This window comes from Leptonotus elevatus, chromosome 19 (assembly GCF_054856555.1).
Source record: "Leptonotus elevatus isolate MCC_2025b chromosome 19, RoL_Lele_1.0, whole genome shotgun sequence".
Taxonomy (NCBI): Eukaryota; Metazoa; Chordata; class Actinopteri; order Syngnathiformes; family Syngnathidae; genus Leptonotus; species Leptonotus elevatus.
In genome coordinates this window covers 690,989-707,834 of record NC_141257.1, presented here as the reverse complement: position 1 = coordinate 707,834, position 16,846 = coordinate 690,989, and the positions used below count along the sequence as shown (strand labels likewise).

Here is a 16,846-nt window from a genome sequence, read left to right as displayed (position 1 = left end):
TCACACATCCGGAGGTCACTTTTCATTAAGATCGCAATTATGGAGTAGAAATTCGCACGTATTAAGCAATTCTATGTCTCTATTGAAATATAAAATGAAACTTAAGGAAGCTTTGATGTCAAAGAGAAGCTAATTGCGTTTTGTTTGTTGACATCGCATGCTGGTATATTTTGTTGTTATTTCAAAGTTGGTTTCTTCTTCTTCGGTGGGGTCTTTGATGAGCCCGTTATGGCTTTCGAGCTCACCCTCACGTGCGTTGGGTTGATTTGAATTGTTATTGTTTTTATTTTTAAGCAAACAAAAGTGACACTTGATCTTGCGCAGTGTTGCATTGCAAGGGTAATTAATCCGCTTCTGCCTTGACAATCGCACCATGTTTTTGTGGTTCACTGACATTACTGAAAAGCCGTGCCAGTGCGCATGTTTTTGAATGTTTATTTTGGGCGTTCAGCAGACCTAAGATGAATCTAAAAAAAGATGTTCTTGGATGTATTTGTGCCAGTCGCACCTGCGTCCGAATGGCAGCAGGATCAACAAAATCAACAAAATGACAAACACGCCAGCGTGCCTCCAATCTGTCACTTCCTGTGCGCGCTTGTCCTGGCGCACACAATCGTCCCATCTGCCGTCTGTCGCCATGGAGACGATGAGAAGAAGTCCGACCATCAAACGTTGCGCTGCAGCTTCACACGCGATTCAAAGTGGAGACAAGTCGGAGTCCTGTCAGGCAATGGCCGACATTCCCGAACCTCTCGTGAAAAACGATGACGTTTTACGCAGCTGTTTTATTTCCGTCTTAATTGACATGCTTAAAAGCGCGTGCAAATTGTTAATCGATCGTGATCAATGGACTCCTCCATCTTGCTATTGCGCAACACTCAGGGCGGGCCTTGCATAACAACTTTGGGGGGGGGGGGGGGACAAATGTTTTTAGCACGATGTCAAGGGTTTGACAGTGAGAGCGAATGTTGGTCAGCAAAAGGCGGACATTGTTGCAAGAAGCCCTGCAGACCAATAAAAACATTTCAAACTAAAATCAGATTTCACAATAGTCGCGGTTGCATTAGAATTGAGGTCATGGGTTCAAGTGAAGACGAGGGTTCCAGTTGTGTTTAGGGTGAGGTTGGGGTCGGGTTTCTAGGATTTCACAGTCAGGTTGTTAGTTCAGGCCAAGAAGTTTGGATTGAATTGGAGCTTTCCACTTTGGATTCGTAGACAAGTTTGTCATTGATTTGAGGGAGGCGTCCATTTGTCTTGGAAAAAGTGATCGGCGACCAATCGCATGACGTGATCTCGATGGAATTGTTCAACCGGTAAGAGTGACGCAATCCTGTCTGAATATTGTTTTGTGTCATGAGCAAAGCGCCCAAGTGGGAAAACTAACAATAGAAAGACGATTTCTTCCGTCGTCTCCTTCAAACAGCGACGAGCGCCGCCACAGGGGACGCGCGTCGCCGGCCAATTTGTTCTCGGCGCTGGCAAACAGTTGACGAGGCAGATGCCGCCATTGTGAACAGCAAAAAATCCTCAGAGAGGTTTTTACGTTTTGATGCAGCTCAGATTCTCATTTGGGTGAAATCAACGATCGCAAGCAAAGCCGTCTTGTCCCGGCGACATTTGTTTACTGCCGGCGGGCTCGTATTTCATCGCGTTTCCTCCCGTTAAGTCTGGTGTGCTATTTTTAGCCGCTGGCTTGGAAGTGCTGAGGTTTGCGCTCAAACGCCCCCCCCCCCCCCCCCCTCCCACTTGAACAGCTGCCAGGAACAAACGCACTATGGCTTGTTTTGTCTCCGACGCACACAAGACGTTGCCGGCAGACTTCCAACGAGAGCGTGAAGTGAAACGTCGCTGGAAGACGACAAAAACATGGCTGCCGTCGCCTCTCCAGCGTCGGAACGTTCAACATCTTCCATATGTTCTTGTCAAAGTCGCTTTCATTTTTGCATCCTTTTTCCCTTCATTCGTTTGCTGTTGTTGAACGCAACACGCTAATGTGGTCTGAAGCGTCATTTCAATGGCCAACGCGTGAACTTTGATTCGGCGACATCGCTGGCGTCTTCAAATGTCACGAGGCGGGAACGTCACATGAGCTCAAGTCTCAAACGCGTCTTTAGGGGAGATGCAAGCAGATAAGAAAAGCAATCAAGCTGGCGTTCTTTGGTCCGGCCGCCGCATATTCGTCCGCCGTCCTCGTGACGCGCTTGGAGATGCTCGCAAGCGGCTCCTGACAATCGCAGAAAAAAAACAAAAAACCGGTTGGGACGAGAGGCGGCAGACGAAATCCTCTCGCCGCCTCGCAGGACACGCGGTGCGAGCGAGCAGCTGATGCAATCAAGTGCACTCGTCGCGACCGTCTCCCTCTGAGATGGTTGCCATGATTTGTATCGATACAATAACGTCTTGCCAATTTGTCAAACAAAATCGTCATCATCGAGTTCAGCCTGGCAATCGAAGCAACACCAACACTTTCAAACTTCACCTTTCCAAAAAACAGGTTACATTCAGAAAATAAACCCTGCGAACAACCCAGCCTAACATTCCTTGACACGAATGTACTACTTTCCTATTTAGACATGGCCATATTCTGCATAAACAAATGCGGACAAAATGAGTGCCATTTTTCCAAAACCAGGTTTCGGCGGAATGATGTCATCAACGATTGCGCAACATTCAATCACAAGCCGATTATGCAACTGCTGCAATCGTTTTGAAAATCCTGCAGACTTATTTGAGCTCATAATGATGTCGAATCATTCCGAGTCCGACATCATCAAAAGAGCGATTGTTTTGTTTGTTCCTGACCTTCACCATGTTTATTTCATGAAAGTGATGAAAGCGGTTCAAACGTTTGAGTGGGATGTCACAATCTTGCCCCGCGACTGCTTTTGCTGCGCCGGGTGCAAATATGTCGCGTCGGTATCCACGACGCGCTGCGCGACCTCGCTGGCTCCCAACAAGCGGCGCCTCTGGGGCCCGGTTTGCTCTTATGTAAGGAGGCTTTCGCAAATGTGCTCCACGCACACACGCGTGGCAAAGGAGATGTGCGCGGGGGGAGGCGGCGATATCCGTCCGCCAAGGGGCGGCGGGCACGTGAAGCGGCGCCTTTTTGGAGAGCGTCTGCGACGGGACGTGAAGCAAAATGTTCTTGTTTGGCGAGTGGGAGGACGCAATTTGTGCTGAAAGGAAGAACATGCGATGGATGGAGAAAAGAAATTGCTGGCAGTTACATAAGCCAAAGGACGGATTGACGCGGGATGGACGCACAGAAGGACGGACGGAAAATGGCTGATTAAGCGATAGATGGAAGTCGATTGATGGAGTTTGGGTTTCGCGTGAAGACATTCGGACGGACGGACGGGCACGAAAACAAAAACTCCGCATTCCACTAACTGTCGATGGATCGCATTCAAACTCGTACCGTCGTCGCGTTGCTCTCTTTTCCTTTCAGTGCGCGAGCGATTGAGGGGGTTGCACCTGCGGCACACGTGCAATTAAGCCTAGATATGAACCCACAGCCGACAGGACCGTGTGAAATTCTTCCAACAAGCGTCTTCTTTTCTCCACTTTTGTCAATTCTCATCCTGGTCGCACCTTTTGCCTTTTGGGCTGCCGTGCTTTGGTTTTGTCTTTTTCTTTGTTTGAAAACTGCCGTTTCTCTACTCGCGTTTTTATTGATCGTCCCGAAGCGCTTATTTGCCGCATTTTCTTTTCTTTTTTCCTTTTCGTATCCTGGCCCGCTCCGGCGCTTTCTGTTCTTTACTCAATAAATGTGCGGATTTTGAGATCCTCCTCTCCAGTCACTGCTGGACCTTGACACGGTCTGGCGGCCATCTTTGTTGTTTGTGATGAAACCATCACTTGCCACTTGAATGTCTTGTTTTTGTTCATGTTGAATTTCATACGAGCATCAAAAGTCACTTTTGCGCTTGACAGGATTTTTTTTTTTTGCTTTTCTCCACTTTCTGATGATGTTTTTGGGTGAAACCTACCAAAGCTCGGCAAGAGCGAGAAACATTGTTTTTTTTTCACTGTCTGAATGCAGACAAGAGTCCACTCGTTCTTTTGATGCGCTTATTTTGTCACCAAACGCGATATTGTGTGATTGTGGAAAAGTCCTTCCAAATGGCCGTCACGTCCGGCAGTGGAAGCGAGAACGGCAAACGATATCTGGTGGGCTTAAAGCCTGGATGGGAAAAAATGCCTGAACGAAGGCGCGAATGGCGTCCATCCCGACAATGGAGGCGGCACGTCATCGCTGCTGCCAAAGTTGAAGCGAGTCAAAGCCTTGAAAAGCAAAAGCCGCCATTCTTTTCATTTCACGCCCGTCCTCGTCTTCTCGTTAAAGAGCTCAGCGCGGCGCTCGCCGGCGCGTCCGAGCGTCGCGCTCGCCGCACGTCATGCCACGCGCTTCCTTTGAAGCGGCGTCACGTATTAAAGACAAAACAAGACTGTGACGACTTCCAAGCCGAGCAGGGTCCAAAAATAGGTTCGGCTTCTATCAAACATTTCCACTTCATTTAGCATCATTAGCACTTCCAACATCCGCACCAGAACATAACAGGCAGCCGCGTTAGCCCGCGTGCTAATTAGCATGTGGTTAAAGGAGGTCATGTTCCATTTTTACTCATCTATTATTCTTTTATTATTCAATTTAAAATAATATTTATTATTATAAGTGGTGCAAGTCTCGGGTTCAAGTAGGGGGCAACCAATTGGCTGGGCCATTTTATATCTCTGAAGTGGATGGAAATTTGGAAGAAAAAAAAGAAAAAGCTGAGTAAAACCGTCACATCTGCTTGCCACAGCAATAATCGTTGTTCTTCACAGAGGATAAAGAATATGTTACACCGCGCTCGCTCACAAGTTTTTGCAAAGCAAAACAATCATACAAACTCTTATCTCAAGGCATGACTTCAGTCTATTTGACCGGTTTAGCATATTAGCTGTTAGCATCATTTTTAACGCTTACAACAAATGGCAATTGTCATCCATTTTGCATGTCGTTAGCACGGCTTTGGTCGCTTAGCACTCGCTAGCAAACCTACTTCCTGTTTACATTCATTTATGAGATGGCTTCATGAAGCAGCATGTGGCTCAGGCTCACCGAGGTTATTTTTGTAACTGCCGACAATCGAATGTTTACGATTCCTGCCGCCATCCAATTTCTCCACGATGTCGCCCGGAAAGGAACGACTCGCGTCTGTTGTGACCGTGGACATCCTCGCACCTCGGCCCTGGCCAGAGCAAGCGGGGGATTGTGGGAAATAAATAAGAGGACGGCAGAGGGAGGAGGGGAGGGAAAGCGGGATGAACGCCTGGAGGATGAGTGGGAGACAGAGACGGGGGAGGGGTGCGAGGGCAGTGCTGGTAATAATGGAAGTCGTAAAAGGGCCATTCCATCAAGCCTACATACCCCCACCCCCCCCCCCCCTCGCTCCCACTATCATCTTTTGTCGTGCGTGCGTGCGAATGATGAGTCAAAATGAGTCACATCATGTTATCAATCACACACTTTTCAACACACAACTTTGTGTGCGTGTGTTGCTGAAGGCCTCAGCAGCCCCCCTCCCTCCCTCCCTCCCCCCTCCCTCCCACACACACACTCAAGAGCTGTTACACTTTAAAGCAACAATTGGAACCCTCATCATTATACACACACTTAAACACACACACACACACACGCACAACATGGGCTGACACAAGATTGCAATGGTATGATTGGTGAGTTATTTTTAGAACAGATCCGTGGGCTACCCATGTTATCCTTGGGGCTAACTAGTACCCGCTGGCACTTTTCCTGTTTGGAGTTTCTCTTTCATCTTGCTCCCTCCCTGCTCTGCCGCCTCCTTCTTCTCTGCACCAAGAAGGAGGGGGGGGGGGGGGAGTTAATTGGAGACAATTAACTCATTCACTGGCAGCTATTTTCACTGAAGCAACCCCCTTCTCCTCTTTCATCAGTTAAAAAAGTATATTTCTATCGGTTTCCATTTTTCAGCAATTAGCACTAGAATATAGCTAAGTTTCATAATTATTCACAAATCTGTTTTAAACTGTGGGGAAAAGAGCTTTTTTGGGTTGATCTCTTATACTCTGCTGCCACCTGCTGGCCGTTTTTTGGTAGTAACTACCATTTCTTCAACCATTCGCTTCAGTTCAGAGGCTGCATCACAGACTTCTGTATGCTCGAGCATAAAAACAACAACAACAACATATAAATACGTCTTGGGGAGCTTGGCAATATCTAAAATAGAACGTATTTATACGTTTTTGGGAGCAAATGAATGAAGTCCAGAGACGTTGCTCATTTATGCAACTTTGCAAGTAAACCCCCCCCCCCCCCCAACCCCATTTGAAGAAATCAAGCAAATGAAAAGGCGTCAAGTTAGCTTACAAGAGTTCCTCTGCTTGCCGTCGGCCGCCGCAGGCGTGTTGGACATCCTGGAAGCCAATTTGTGCTTTTCCCTGGAGACGAGACGGTCCTTGTCTTCGCACCCCCCACAAAAGACGCTAGACCGGCCCGACTGCCATCCTCACGCTCACTCCGTCGTTAGCGCGCAGCATTTTCCTGCTTGTCATGAGCGCCAGAGAAGATGCTGCGTCTGTGTCCGGGCGGACGGGAGAGAGGATGCGAGGAGATCTACGAGGGAGGAGGAAGAAGAGGAGGAGGAGGAGGAGGAGGCGGCACAGACGCTGATACGTGTGCGCGCGCGCGCGTGTGTCACCTGTCAACGGCTGGCAACCTCCGAAGAGGTGAAAAGGTGCAAGGTGGTGCGTTTGGAAATCCAAACTGGATCATCCGACTCATCAACAAGACGCTGAGGAGAGCATCACGCACGCACGCACGCACGCACGCACGCACGCCTCCTTCACTTAAAGCTCCTCCTCCTCCTCCTCCCCTGACTGCCTTTCAATGCATTTCAAGTGCGGCGGATGGGAAGCATTAAGGAATCATTTGCTCGCGCCGCGCACGGCTCACGGACGCCGGAAACGAAACCAGAGCAAAAAGGGATCTGAAGACGCACGAGCCGCAGAATCTCAAAAAAGAAAATTGGATGTTTCTCAATCATTTGTTGTTACGACACCCCCAGAAAGAGAAAAAAGACATTGTGGGCCCCCACCGCTCCACCGTGACTATAAATAGTATCATTTGTCATCAATTTGCTTGAAATTTGAAAAATCAATACAAGCACTACTGCCACCTACTGAAGTGGATGTGCAATTACACTTTAACTTCATATGGCACGTGGGGGGCTGGCCCACTGTGTTAGTCAATATTATTTCTTGACCCGGACGACAGCCAGACAGGCAGATGTTTGGACTGGGACCACTATTGCGCAACACTTGCGTCCCGCCCTTCGAGAATGACGACAAAACGTTTTTCCGCATCGCCCCCCCCAAAGTGAGCAAAAGTGCGAGAGTCGAGCCCGAGCGTCCAAACGGGCCGAACGAGAGCCGTCAGATCTCTTGTTGCAAAAAGAGAAAAGAAAATACGGTTGCTTAGGAGACGGACGGCACGCGGGAGACTTTCACGTCATGGTTTGCGTGGAAGCAAAAGCTGCGGGTCAAAGTGCAAACTTTGCAACTCTTTGGTGGGACACGACCGCGAGGAGACGCGCGCGCTCAAATAAGCAAGCACACAAAATGGGAGTTTTATGTGATGGGGCGAACTTTGGCGTGAGAAAAGGAATTAGCTTATTTGAATTTGGTTTGATCTGATTTTGGACAAACGATATTATTATTATAAACAAATAAAATCCTTTTCAACTGACGTGAATTTTCTGTATAATTATTTGTCAAAGGAATCTCATTCCAATTGACAGCGCTTTGAAAAACGGAAAGAATTGATTCAATATGTCAAAAAGCGCAAGAACAATTTCCAAAATGTTGATCAAATGTTCTCAGTGGAAAATACGCTGAACTCGGAGAAGAATGCATCGATTACGAAATCTCGATCGATATTGATTTTACAAAATAATATACTAATTTAATTGTAATAAATTATGAATACTATGCGATCATTTACTTGGGATATTTTACAAATATTTTGGGAAATTAGCCTCATGTCTAATTTCATGCATTTTGAAATCAATATGTCTTTTTTTGATTGTTCATTTATTAAGAGTTTTTTCCCACGATATTGTCTCGGCTCTTGTTGCCTGGCAACGCAGCAGACTGGAAAAGCATCAACACGCCGCCTGTCGGTAAACATTCGGGTTCATTCTACTTCTACTTTGCTTCTCTTGCTTGTATTTGAACTCTTTTTTTCTTTTTATATCCAAATCACGTTTCATCACATTTGACCTGCAAATAAAAATTGTCGGTGTCATTGTTAATAATTATTATGGCTTTAGCCCAAGTAGAAAATATGGCGATATCATGGTTGGCGAGATAGAAAATGTTCATTTTAATTTAACGTTGAATTGCTTAATATATTTGCAATTTGAACCCATACTTCCATCCATCCATTTTGTTAACTGCTTGTCCTCATGTATAATAATATTTCACATATTAGCTAACTGTCATTTGCTTTGATGTGTTTTTTTTTAACACACTTTAATCTTCACATTTTTACAATTATTCATTTTTTTTCAAAACGAATTAGATTTTGTTTTTAAACAAAATATTTTTATGCAATATTAAAAGATGGCGGAGATCCTGTTTTGACTATCAGGATTTAAATAGAGATCTGTCGCCATCTAGTGGCTAAACGTTGAAATGCAAGTTCATTTGACTTCAGACATTTTGCACAGTGTCATTTAACTTGATTGATTGGTTTGTTGTATCAAATTTGAGTGTGATTTAATTCATCTTCAAACATATCACAAGCCAATCAAGCAAACCGCATGAAAGAGTAACAAATTGCATCGTTTACACTAAATGTCGGCTAAAAATAGACGTCATTTCCCATTCCTCATGTTAGAAATGAAACATTTAGCACAGGTGGGGGTGGCGCGCGTAAGCCATGAATAAAAGATACTCGGGAAACAAGGACAAGCTAAACGAACGCTGGAAATGAGCAGGATTTCAACCAGTTTGTCAAGTAGTAGCTCTGGAATTCACCCTAATAGGGCCGCTTCGAACCAAAATGGCCGCCTTCCCGTTAGATTCCACACATGGGTCCTTGAGACTTTTTTGTGCGTCCTGTTATGATGACCACGTTTGGTGCCATTTGCCAAAAGTGCTAACAGGGGCAGATTATTTCTTTCTTTCTTTCTTTCTTTCAAACTTTCCAGCTAGCGCAATTACGAATGAAAGAAAATCAAAATCAAAAGATGTTTGTCTCGCACCATGGCCTCGCATCTCCATTGCCCGTCCGCATTTCCTGCTCCATTTCTCCCGAATGCTCAACCAGTCATGAACGCGGCTGCCTCGGAGGCAGAAAAAAACCCCCAACAACCTCAATTTGAATGCATTTGCAGATACGGCAGGTCGCCTAATCCGCCATCGCTAGCATCCCAGCAGCTAGCGGACGGGACGCCATTAGGGGTACATTTCAGCAGCGCCGAAAGTATTGGGGTTGTGTCGAAACCAAAATGAAAGTGAGAGAGGTGAGAAAATGTACCCATGAGCCTTTGCACCTCGGCCGATGTGTTGAGGAAGTGTCGTTAGCTGGAAAGGCGTCGCTGATGACGACGCGTCTCAAAGTTCTGGAAATGAACACGCACAAAAATAAAACATGGGAATTAAAGTTTGAAAAGTAGCGTTAGAAGAATGAAATCACGTTTGGAGCCAAAAGAAAGTGTTATCTTATGACATCATTTTCCCGAGGAAATTGCACGTTACAAGAAAAGTCATGTTACACAAAAAAAGTCAGATTTGTCTCCTTTTTAAAAAAAAATAATTATAAAACAATCAAGTCATCATTTTGGAAGAAAAAAAGTTGCCATGACGACATCTTTACATTGCTACATTTCTCACAAAGTTCCCGCCCAAAATTCGTTGAGAGGTTGCAACGTTACGAGAATCAAGTTGTGATATTGCGACGATGAAGTTTCAATATTATTTTGGAATTGGAACATTTGAAGAAGAAAGCATTCGGAGAATAAAAACGGATTTATGCGAATAATTATGCAGTCTGCTGCAGCATTGCAACAAAGTGGTGGCGTTTCTTCCTTCCTTAATGCATCGTGGCGCGTCGCTAAGCGCTTACGCGGGCTTGTGAAAGAAGGCGGGCCTTATCAGCCCCCCCCCTCCATGGCGGCTGCCCTGCGGCCGGCCCTCCCCCATCGCTTCACTCTGCCTCATCACGCACACACTCTTCCTCCGTCATGATCGCAGGAGACGCTGATGATTTTGCTTAACGTCCTAAACGATGTATTGGATCGTTACTCAAAAAAACAAACAAAAAAAAAAAAAAACACGCGCGCGCACGCACCAAGCTGAGCCAAACGAGCCTATTGGGGCAGACGTGAGCTTGCGGAGGATTGCGCGCATGCCAGGGTGAGCGTGAAACTGCCCCCTTAACAGCCGGCATTCTGAACGCATGACAATTGTCCATTCGTGTTTCGGCCTGACGGCAAAGCAGCTCACTTTCTGCTACACGGATGGATTAGCATCGCTAACCGGGAGGGTTCTCGCGGAGCCGATATGATCGGATAAGAACGCACACATTTGTCTGCTAAGCAATAAAGAAAACAACCGCACAATGGAAAAAACTATTTAAAGCACATTTTTGAATATCCTGCAGCTCAAAAGTCAAACAAGACGTCACCAAATGTTCTCATGCTACGTTTACATGCAGTCAATAAAGGAATGTTTGGGTTTCGAAAGGCCGTGCAAAACCTTAAAAAAACATGACTGGGGTACCTCCTGTCAACGGAACATTGGTTCTGAATATGCTCCATTTGCAAGGAATTTGGCTCTTTTCAAAACAGGAAGTACTTGAATGTGCGGCGGCCATCTTGCGCTGCCACTCACTCAGCACGCCTAACTTAAATATATTATATTTCTCCACTGGCTTTTTGTGATGTTCCGTCTCAAGCGCAAAAGGCGACAGAACCACAATTATTACGGAGCGAGGAGGACACTTGACAGTACTTTATTTTTGTGGTGAGTGACCTGAATAGAATGTCTTTTGTTGTCAAACAAAGTCTTAGTCTTCCAAGAATGAAAAATAAATGACTTTCTTTCAAAACAGTATTAAAAATAACATCATCCGTCCAATGAACAGAACGTTTTGAGCTTCATTTCACTTCGTTATGGAGCCGTTTTTTTTTCTTGTGAGCGTTCCAATGTGACTTGGCCTGCACGGTAATGAAGATGGTAAGATGGCAACTGCTCGAGGGCCTGCAAAGGCTTTTATAAATAAAGCTTCAAAGAATGCGGCTATTGTATGCACGCGCGCGCTCTAATCTCGTCCACCATCACTAGCGGCCTGCGGGAATGATCTTCGTCCTTCAAACACAGCAACACCAACAAACGGGCCGCTGGGGGAAATATTACAAATGGGAGCACGATGACCGTTGTGGAGGTCCAGTTCTTGTACTGGATCCCGGTCCATTTGCGAAGGTCAGCACACCACAAGCGCAATTCAACTCGGACGCTTTTATTGAAGAATGCGCGTGATCTCCTCTCGCGCGCCGTGTATAAAATGTTTCCCCGGGAGAAGGACCAAAAGGCGGAAAATTCCACATGAAGTGTGCTTTCTGGAAATGGCAGCTCACGAAAGCATGTTTGGAGGCTCATCTCGCCGGTTATTAGCGGACGCCAGCACCGTGTCGGCATCTTAGCGGGCTCACGTAAGCAATTAAAACATGGCAGACAAACGAGTCCCGCTTCTCTGGTTACCAGAGATTCAAACAACCTCCGCCAGGTCGTTGGGCAGCTCCCCCCCCCCCCCCCCCCCGGCCTCCCCCTCCTCCAACGTTAGCCAGACCTCTTGGAGGATGGCTGACCCCCCCCCCCCCCCCCCAATTTGTCCAGTTTTTACAGGTCTTCATCTCCCACTCGTGCAAGCCGTCTCTTGCTTTGCCGGCAGTTACCATCTCAATATGCAGGACTGTCTTTTTCTCGCACGGATACTTAAGGGTGACTTGGGATTGGGATTGGGATTGGGATTGGTCCTACCCTTTCAGAACGTTTTCTTGCCAGTGACAGACGTGGAGGAGGACACCCGGATTTGGAAAACCAGAATGAGAGGTCGGAATGCACCTGCTCTCACAGGTTGTTTGGTCCCCCACCGAGAAAGTGTCAGATGTGATTAACAAGCATGTTCATTTGAAGTTTTCCACTTCCAAGATATTCAAATGGCCTTAGTGGGTTCAGAATTCCTTCCAGAACACGGTGAGCCAGAACTCCAGAGGCTGGAATACGCTCCTAAAGTGTCCAGCTTCTCAGGTTCTGTTTCTCCAACAGAGTCTTCCATTGATGAACGGGTTCATTTGTGCTTCTCTAATGGCTCAATCTTCAAGGTTGGTTGGTTGGTTGGTTGGTTGGTTGGTTGGTTGGTCCCCCCCCCCAGGTTGGTTGGTTGGTTGGTTGGTTGCCCCCCCCCCCCCCCAGTCCTAACAGTTCCTTCTTCTCCAGTCGTGTGCTGTTCCAGAGTTCTTTGCGGACTCTCCTGCACCTTCACCTTTTGACTGAAGCTGAAGAACCCTTCTGCCGTAAGAGAATATCTTCCAGACCAGACCGGCCCAAGATGTAGTCAACAAGCACGTCAAACCCCAGTTCTCTGGTTCCGAGAGAGCCAGACGCCCTCCGCCAGGTCCTTGGTCGTCTCGGAAAGCTTCCACTCGGCCCGGTAGCGCGAGTCTTCCCCTTCCTGGCTGGCATCTACCAGCTCAACGCGCAAGATTGTGTCTTTCTCCAGCAGCACGGATGCCAACTGTGACGCCAGCCCGGCGCTCGGCGAGGAACGGGAGATCCCTCGGGAAGGGGCGGGGCCGCTTCGTGCCCCCTTGCTCGGGACGTCCGCCGTCTCCCGTTTCACGTTTCTGTCGCGTGAGGTCAATGACCTTGAAGGGCTGTCATTGGCTGAAGGCTGCTTGCCTGCCAATTGGGCCTCCAAGTTCTTGCCCAGCCTGTTGAGTGACGGACAAGGGGGCCAGCGGAAAGCCAGACACCGGGACATGGCAAGCCACAAGTCCTGAGGCCGGAGGAGACCCGATCTTGGAGCTCGGGTGCCCCCCAAAAAAGCATCCGGCTTCTCCGGGTCCTTCGCAGAGTCTTCTTCTTCTTCTTCCTCGGTGTCTTCATCACTAGACAGAAGTTGGGGGTCCTCCTCAAGGCTGAAGGAAGTGCTGAACCCCCGACTCCTCTTCATCACCCTCGCCGCCGCCGCCGCCGCCACATCCGAACCAGACGATGAGGATTCATCCGACGTGAGAGCGGACAAACGATCTTCGGAATTTCCTTTCCTCATACCCCCGCCGCTTGCGCTTTCCCTTCAGGACGGATGGCAGCCAAGAGTTGATGACAACGCCACCAAAACGACAGCAGGAAGCTGCGGCGGCCGGCCACCGCTCCGCTCCGCTCGCGTGGCACTTTCTGACATAATCTGCGCTTCCAGTGAGCGGGCAGCGATGGCGGCGCGATGTCACGCGGCCACACGCAAAAACAAAACACGCACACACTCCAAAGCGCACGCATGTGTTGACGCTACGCTAGAGCGGAGCGCGCGCACTTGCCCGCGAGGGAAAGTGATGATGTCACAAGGCATGATGTCACACACGGCCGCTGAGCAGCAGCCGCAATGAAAACAAGGCTGATGAATTCCATCGACCTACATGTGCACGAGAAGGCGTCTGGGTGGATGAACGTCCGCCATCTCATGAAGGTTCAAACACTTGCAGTCATTTGCAGTTTGTTTACTCTGCAGCTGCATAAAAACGAAAGCAGCATCTCCCCGCATGTGGAATCTCTCTCTTTACGGCATCTATTCGGTCCCGCTGTGTGCTTGGCATAAGAGAGTAAGAGTTATTTTGTCTACCCGAGCTTAAACAATGTTGTCTCCCCTTAGTAAGAATTAAAGCAGCATCGTCACAGCCGTTTGGCCTACCGAACATTACAATTGAAACAATGTCTTCTTGCATACAGCGTGTCTCTTCAGCATAAGAATTAAAGCAGCTTCTTATCTTATGTGACTGAAAAATTCAAATTGTGTTTTGTTTCTGTTTCATAATTACAGTAGCACCGTCTTGCATGTGATCTTTTTGGCGCGACTATCAAAGCAGCGTCTTCTCACATATCTTGGCCTTCATGAGCTGTGTCTTCTCACATGTTATCTACTTGGTATAAGAATTAAAGCAGTGTATTCTCACATTTGTTGTCTCCTACAAACACAAGAATTAAAGCAGTACAACATGTCGTTTCAATATACGGTATATTGTTTCTTGTAAGCAGTATCTTTTTGAATGTTGTCTCCTCTTAGTAAGAATTAAAGCAGCATCTTCTTAAGCTGTTTGGTCTCCGAAACAAGAGAATGAATTGAAAATGTGTCTTATTGGGCATGTCTCTTCAGCATAAGAATTAAAGCAGCGTCTACTCACATTGTCTCTTATGTGCCTTTTTTGCTTGCATATGCTTTCTAATTGGCATGAGAATACAAGAGAGAATACAATCTTATTTGTGGACGGTGACTTGAAAATGCTATCCTAAAATAAACAACACACCAAAAAACATTGTTACCAAATAAGACAAGTTTTTGTACCAGCAGAATACATGATTTACCATTTGTTTGAAATGTCTTAAACTGTATTTAAAAAAACTCTGAAACTTCCCCGTAGGAAGACTGCCTTTGATAACGTTGCGTGCGTCAACAAATAAGAGCCAGTTGGCAACATGGCAGCTTTTATTCAGGCTCTTATTTTGCCCTCGCCCTGTCGACACTCCAGTTGGACGAGCGAGCGTATTATCTTTTGGTTTGCTCCGTCTGTGCCTGTTAGCACGTCGGCTCGCTACAAAGCTAATCTGGTTATATAACACGGTTGCAAGGCCATGAGTTCACTGAATCCTGCGTTTTAATGGGGGGGGGGGGGGCAGTCCAACGTCCAGCTCGGTATACATGGGGATGTGTGTGTGGTGTGTGTGTGTGTGTGTGTGTGTCAAATCATTCACCATCCTCCTAGCACTTCCATTTATGGACTTGGCAGCTGCACCTCCCCGAGCGTGGCCTTCTTGCGTCACCGCAGGGCAAACGGACGCTCGCCGCCGCCGCCGCCGCCGTTGTTGTTGTTGTCGGCTCCCGATCTTTCGAATCAAACACATTAAGAAGCCATCGCTGATTAACAAAAACTTGGCTGCTACTGTTAGCTTAATGAATAGCTCCTTCATGTCAACTCCCTGGTCAATGTGGTCCGCTGGTCAGCGAGTTGACATTTCTGACAATAATATCGCGGATAAACATGGAGATTGTAGGAAACCATCAACTGACCTGACCTGTTTTCTCTTTGGCATAACAATTAAAGCAGTGTTGTGTCTCCTCGCCCGAAAAATCTATCATGCACTTTTCCACATATTTGGTTTCCTCGGCATAAGAATTTAAGTTGCACTTTCTATCTCCCCTAAGCGCTGTCTTCATGCATTAGTGACCTGTTCAGCATAAGAATTAAAGCAACGTTGCCTTGCATAAATTGTCTCGTTGGCAAAAGTAGTGTTCTTACGCCTGTTCTCTTCTTGCATGTGCTTTTTTTTTTTTAAACAAAAGCAGCATCTCCCTGCATATGGAATCTCTCTCTTTACGGCATCTATTCGGTCCCGCTGTGTGCTTGGCATAAGAGAGTAAGTTATTTTGTCTACCCGAGCTTAAACAATGTTGTCTCCCCTTAGTAAGAATTAAAGCAGCATCGTCACAGCCGTTTGGCCTACCGAACATTACAATTAAAACAATGTCTTGTTGCATACAGCATGTCTCTTCAGCATAAGAATTAAAGCAGCTTCTTATCTTATGTGACTGAAAAATTCAAATTGTGTTTTGTTTCTGTTTTCATAATTACAGTAGTCTTCTTGCATGTGCTTTCCCCCCCTCTTTGGTCTTACTCTTTGAAAGCAGTGTTTTGTCTCCTCAGCGTAAGAATTAAAGCTGCACCTCCTCACATTTGTTGTCTCTTCCGCGTGAGGAATAAAGCGGTGTCTTCTTGCACGTTGCCTCTTCATCATTTACATACATTGTCTCCTTGGCATAAGAATTAAAGCAGGGTGTTTGTTGCATAATTATGTTGTCTCTTGTAAGCAGCGTTTTCTCACACATTTGTTTCCTTGGCATAAGAATTAAAGCAGTGCTTTATTGCACGTGTTGCTCCTTATCCTGCCCCTTAACCAGAACGAAGGCAGCCTTTTCTCACATGCTGATTCCTCGACAGTGGAAGTCCTTCAAGTGTGCATGCTAACGTTTTAGCACAGGTTCAATGACCATGCATGTTCGAAACGTAAAATTCATGTAGCAAAGCTTCCATTTTGTTGTCTAGTGTCACAATTTGCTTTTGAAAAGCAGTTTGAGGAACACTGCTTACTGAACTCAAGTTGAACTCTTAATTGATTGTGGTTGTTGCTATTCTTCAGACGATGACCTTAACAAACACCAAAAAGGTGTTTTTGTTGTCATTTACCTGTCGAGACGCCACGCGTTGATGAGGCGACCTATTTGGCGTTCGCGTCACTATTTCTCGACTATGTTGCCATACATAATTGAACGAAAGATTGTAAAGGCGCGATTAAACGTCCTCCTTCCTCTCCAGTTGGCTCAAGTGTCTGCTTGATTGGGAGCAGGGTTGAGTTGATGGAAGCGAAAGTGCCAGAAGGGGGCGCCACGAACACTTGGCCGGCGCGTCCGATTCAACGACACTTCTGATTGGCCCAAATGGCCGGCAACTACTATGAAAGCATGCACGCTATTGGTCGGTGGGCGAGC

General features: G+C 46.8%; 2 protein-coding genes across 7 annotated transcripts in view; both read right to left on the bottom strand.

Annotated features, from left to right (window-relative positions):
- Nucleotides 1–16,846, bottom strand: part of LOC147157335 (dysbindin-like) — a 41,100-nt gene that overhangs the window by 5,070 nt on the left and 19,184 nt on the right. The window contains exons 1-4 of one of the 6 annotated variants that reach the window (XM_086062704.1): nucleotides 16,545–16,663; nucleotides 15,055–15,186; nucleotides 9,563–9,647; nucleotides 6,392–6,637 (exon numbers count right to left, since the gene is read on the bottom strand). In XM_086062704.1, the coding sequence (XP_085918830.1) occupies nucleotides 6,392–6,437 (46 nt within the window). In that variant the 5' untranslated portion in view covers nucleotides 6,438–6,637; nucleotides 9,563–9,647; nucleotides 15,055–15,186; nucleotides 16,545–16,663. Of the gene's footprint in view, nucleotides 1–6,391; nucleotides 9,538–9,562; nucleotides 9,648–15,054; nucleotides 15,187–16,544; nucleotides 16,664–16,846 lie in introns of those variants that run through there. The other 5 variants (XM_086062702.1, XM_086062706.1, XM_086062703.1 and 2 more) reach the window with 5 other exon arrangements.
- On the bottom strand, nucleotides 12,527–13,613 carry LOC147157337 (uncharacterized). The gene has a single exon (XM_086063240.1). The coding sequence runs from the start codon at nucleotides 13,358–13,360 to the stop codon at nucleotides 12,656–12,658; it is 705 nt and encodes a 234-aa protein (XP_085919366.1). The 5' UTR covers nucleotides 13,361–13,613; the 3' UTR covers nucleotides 12,527–12,655.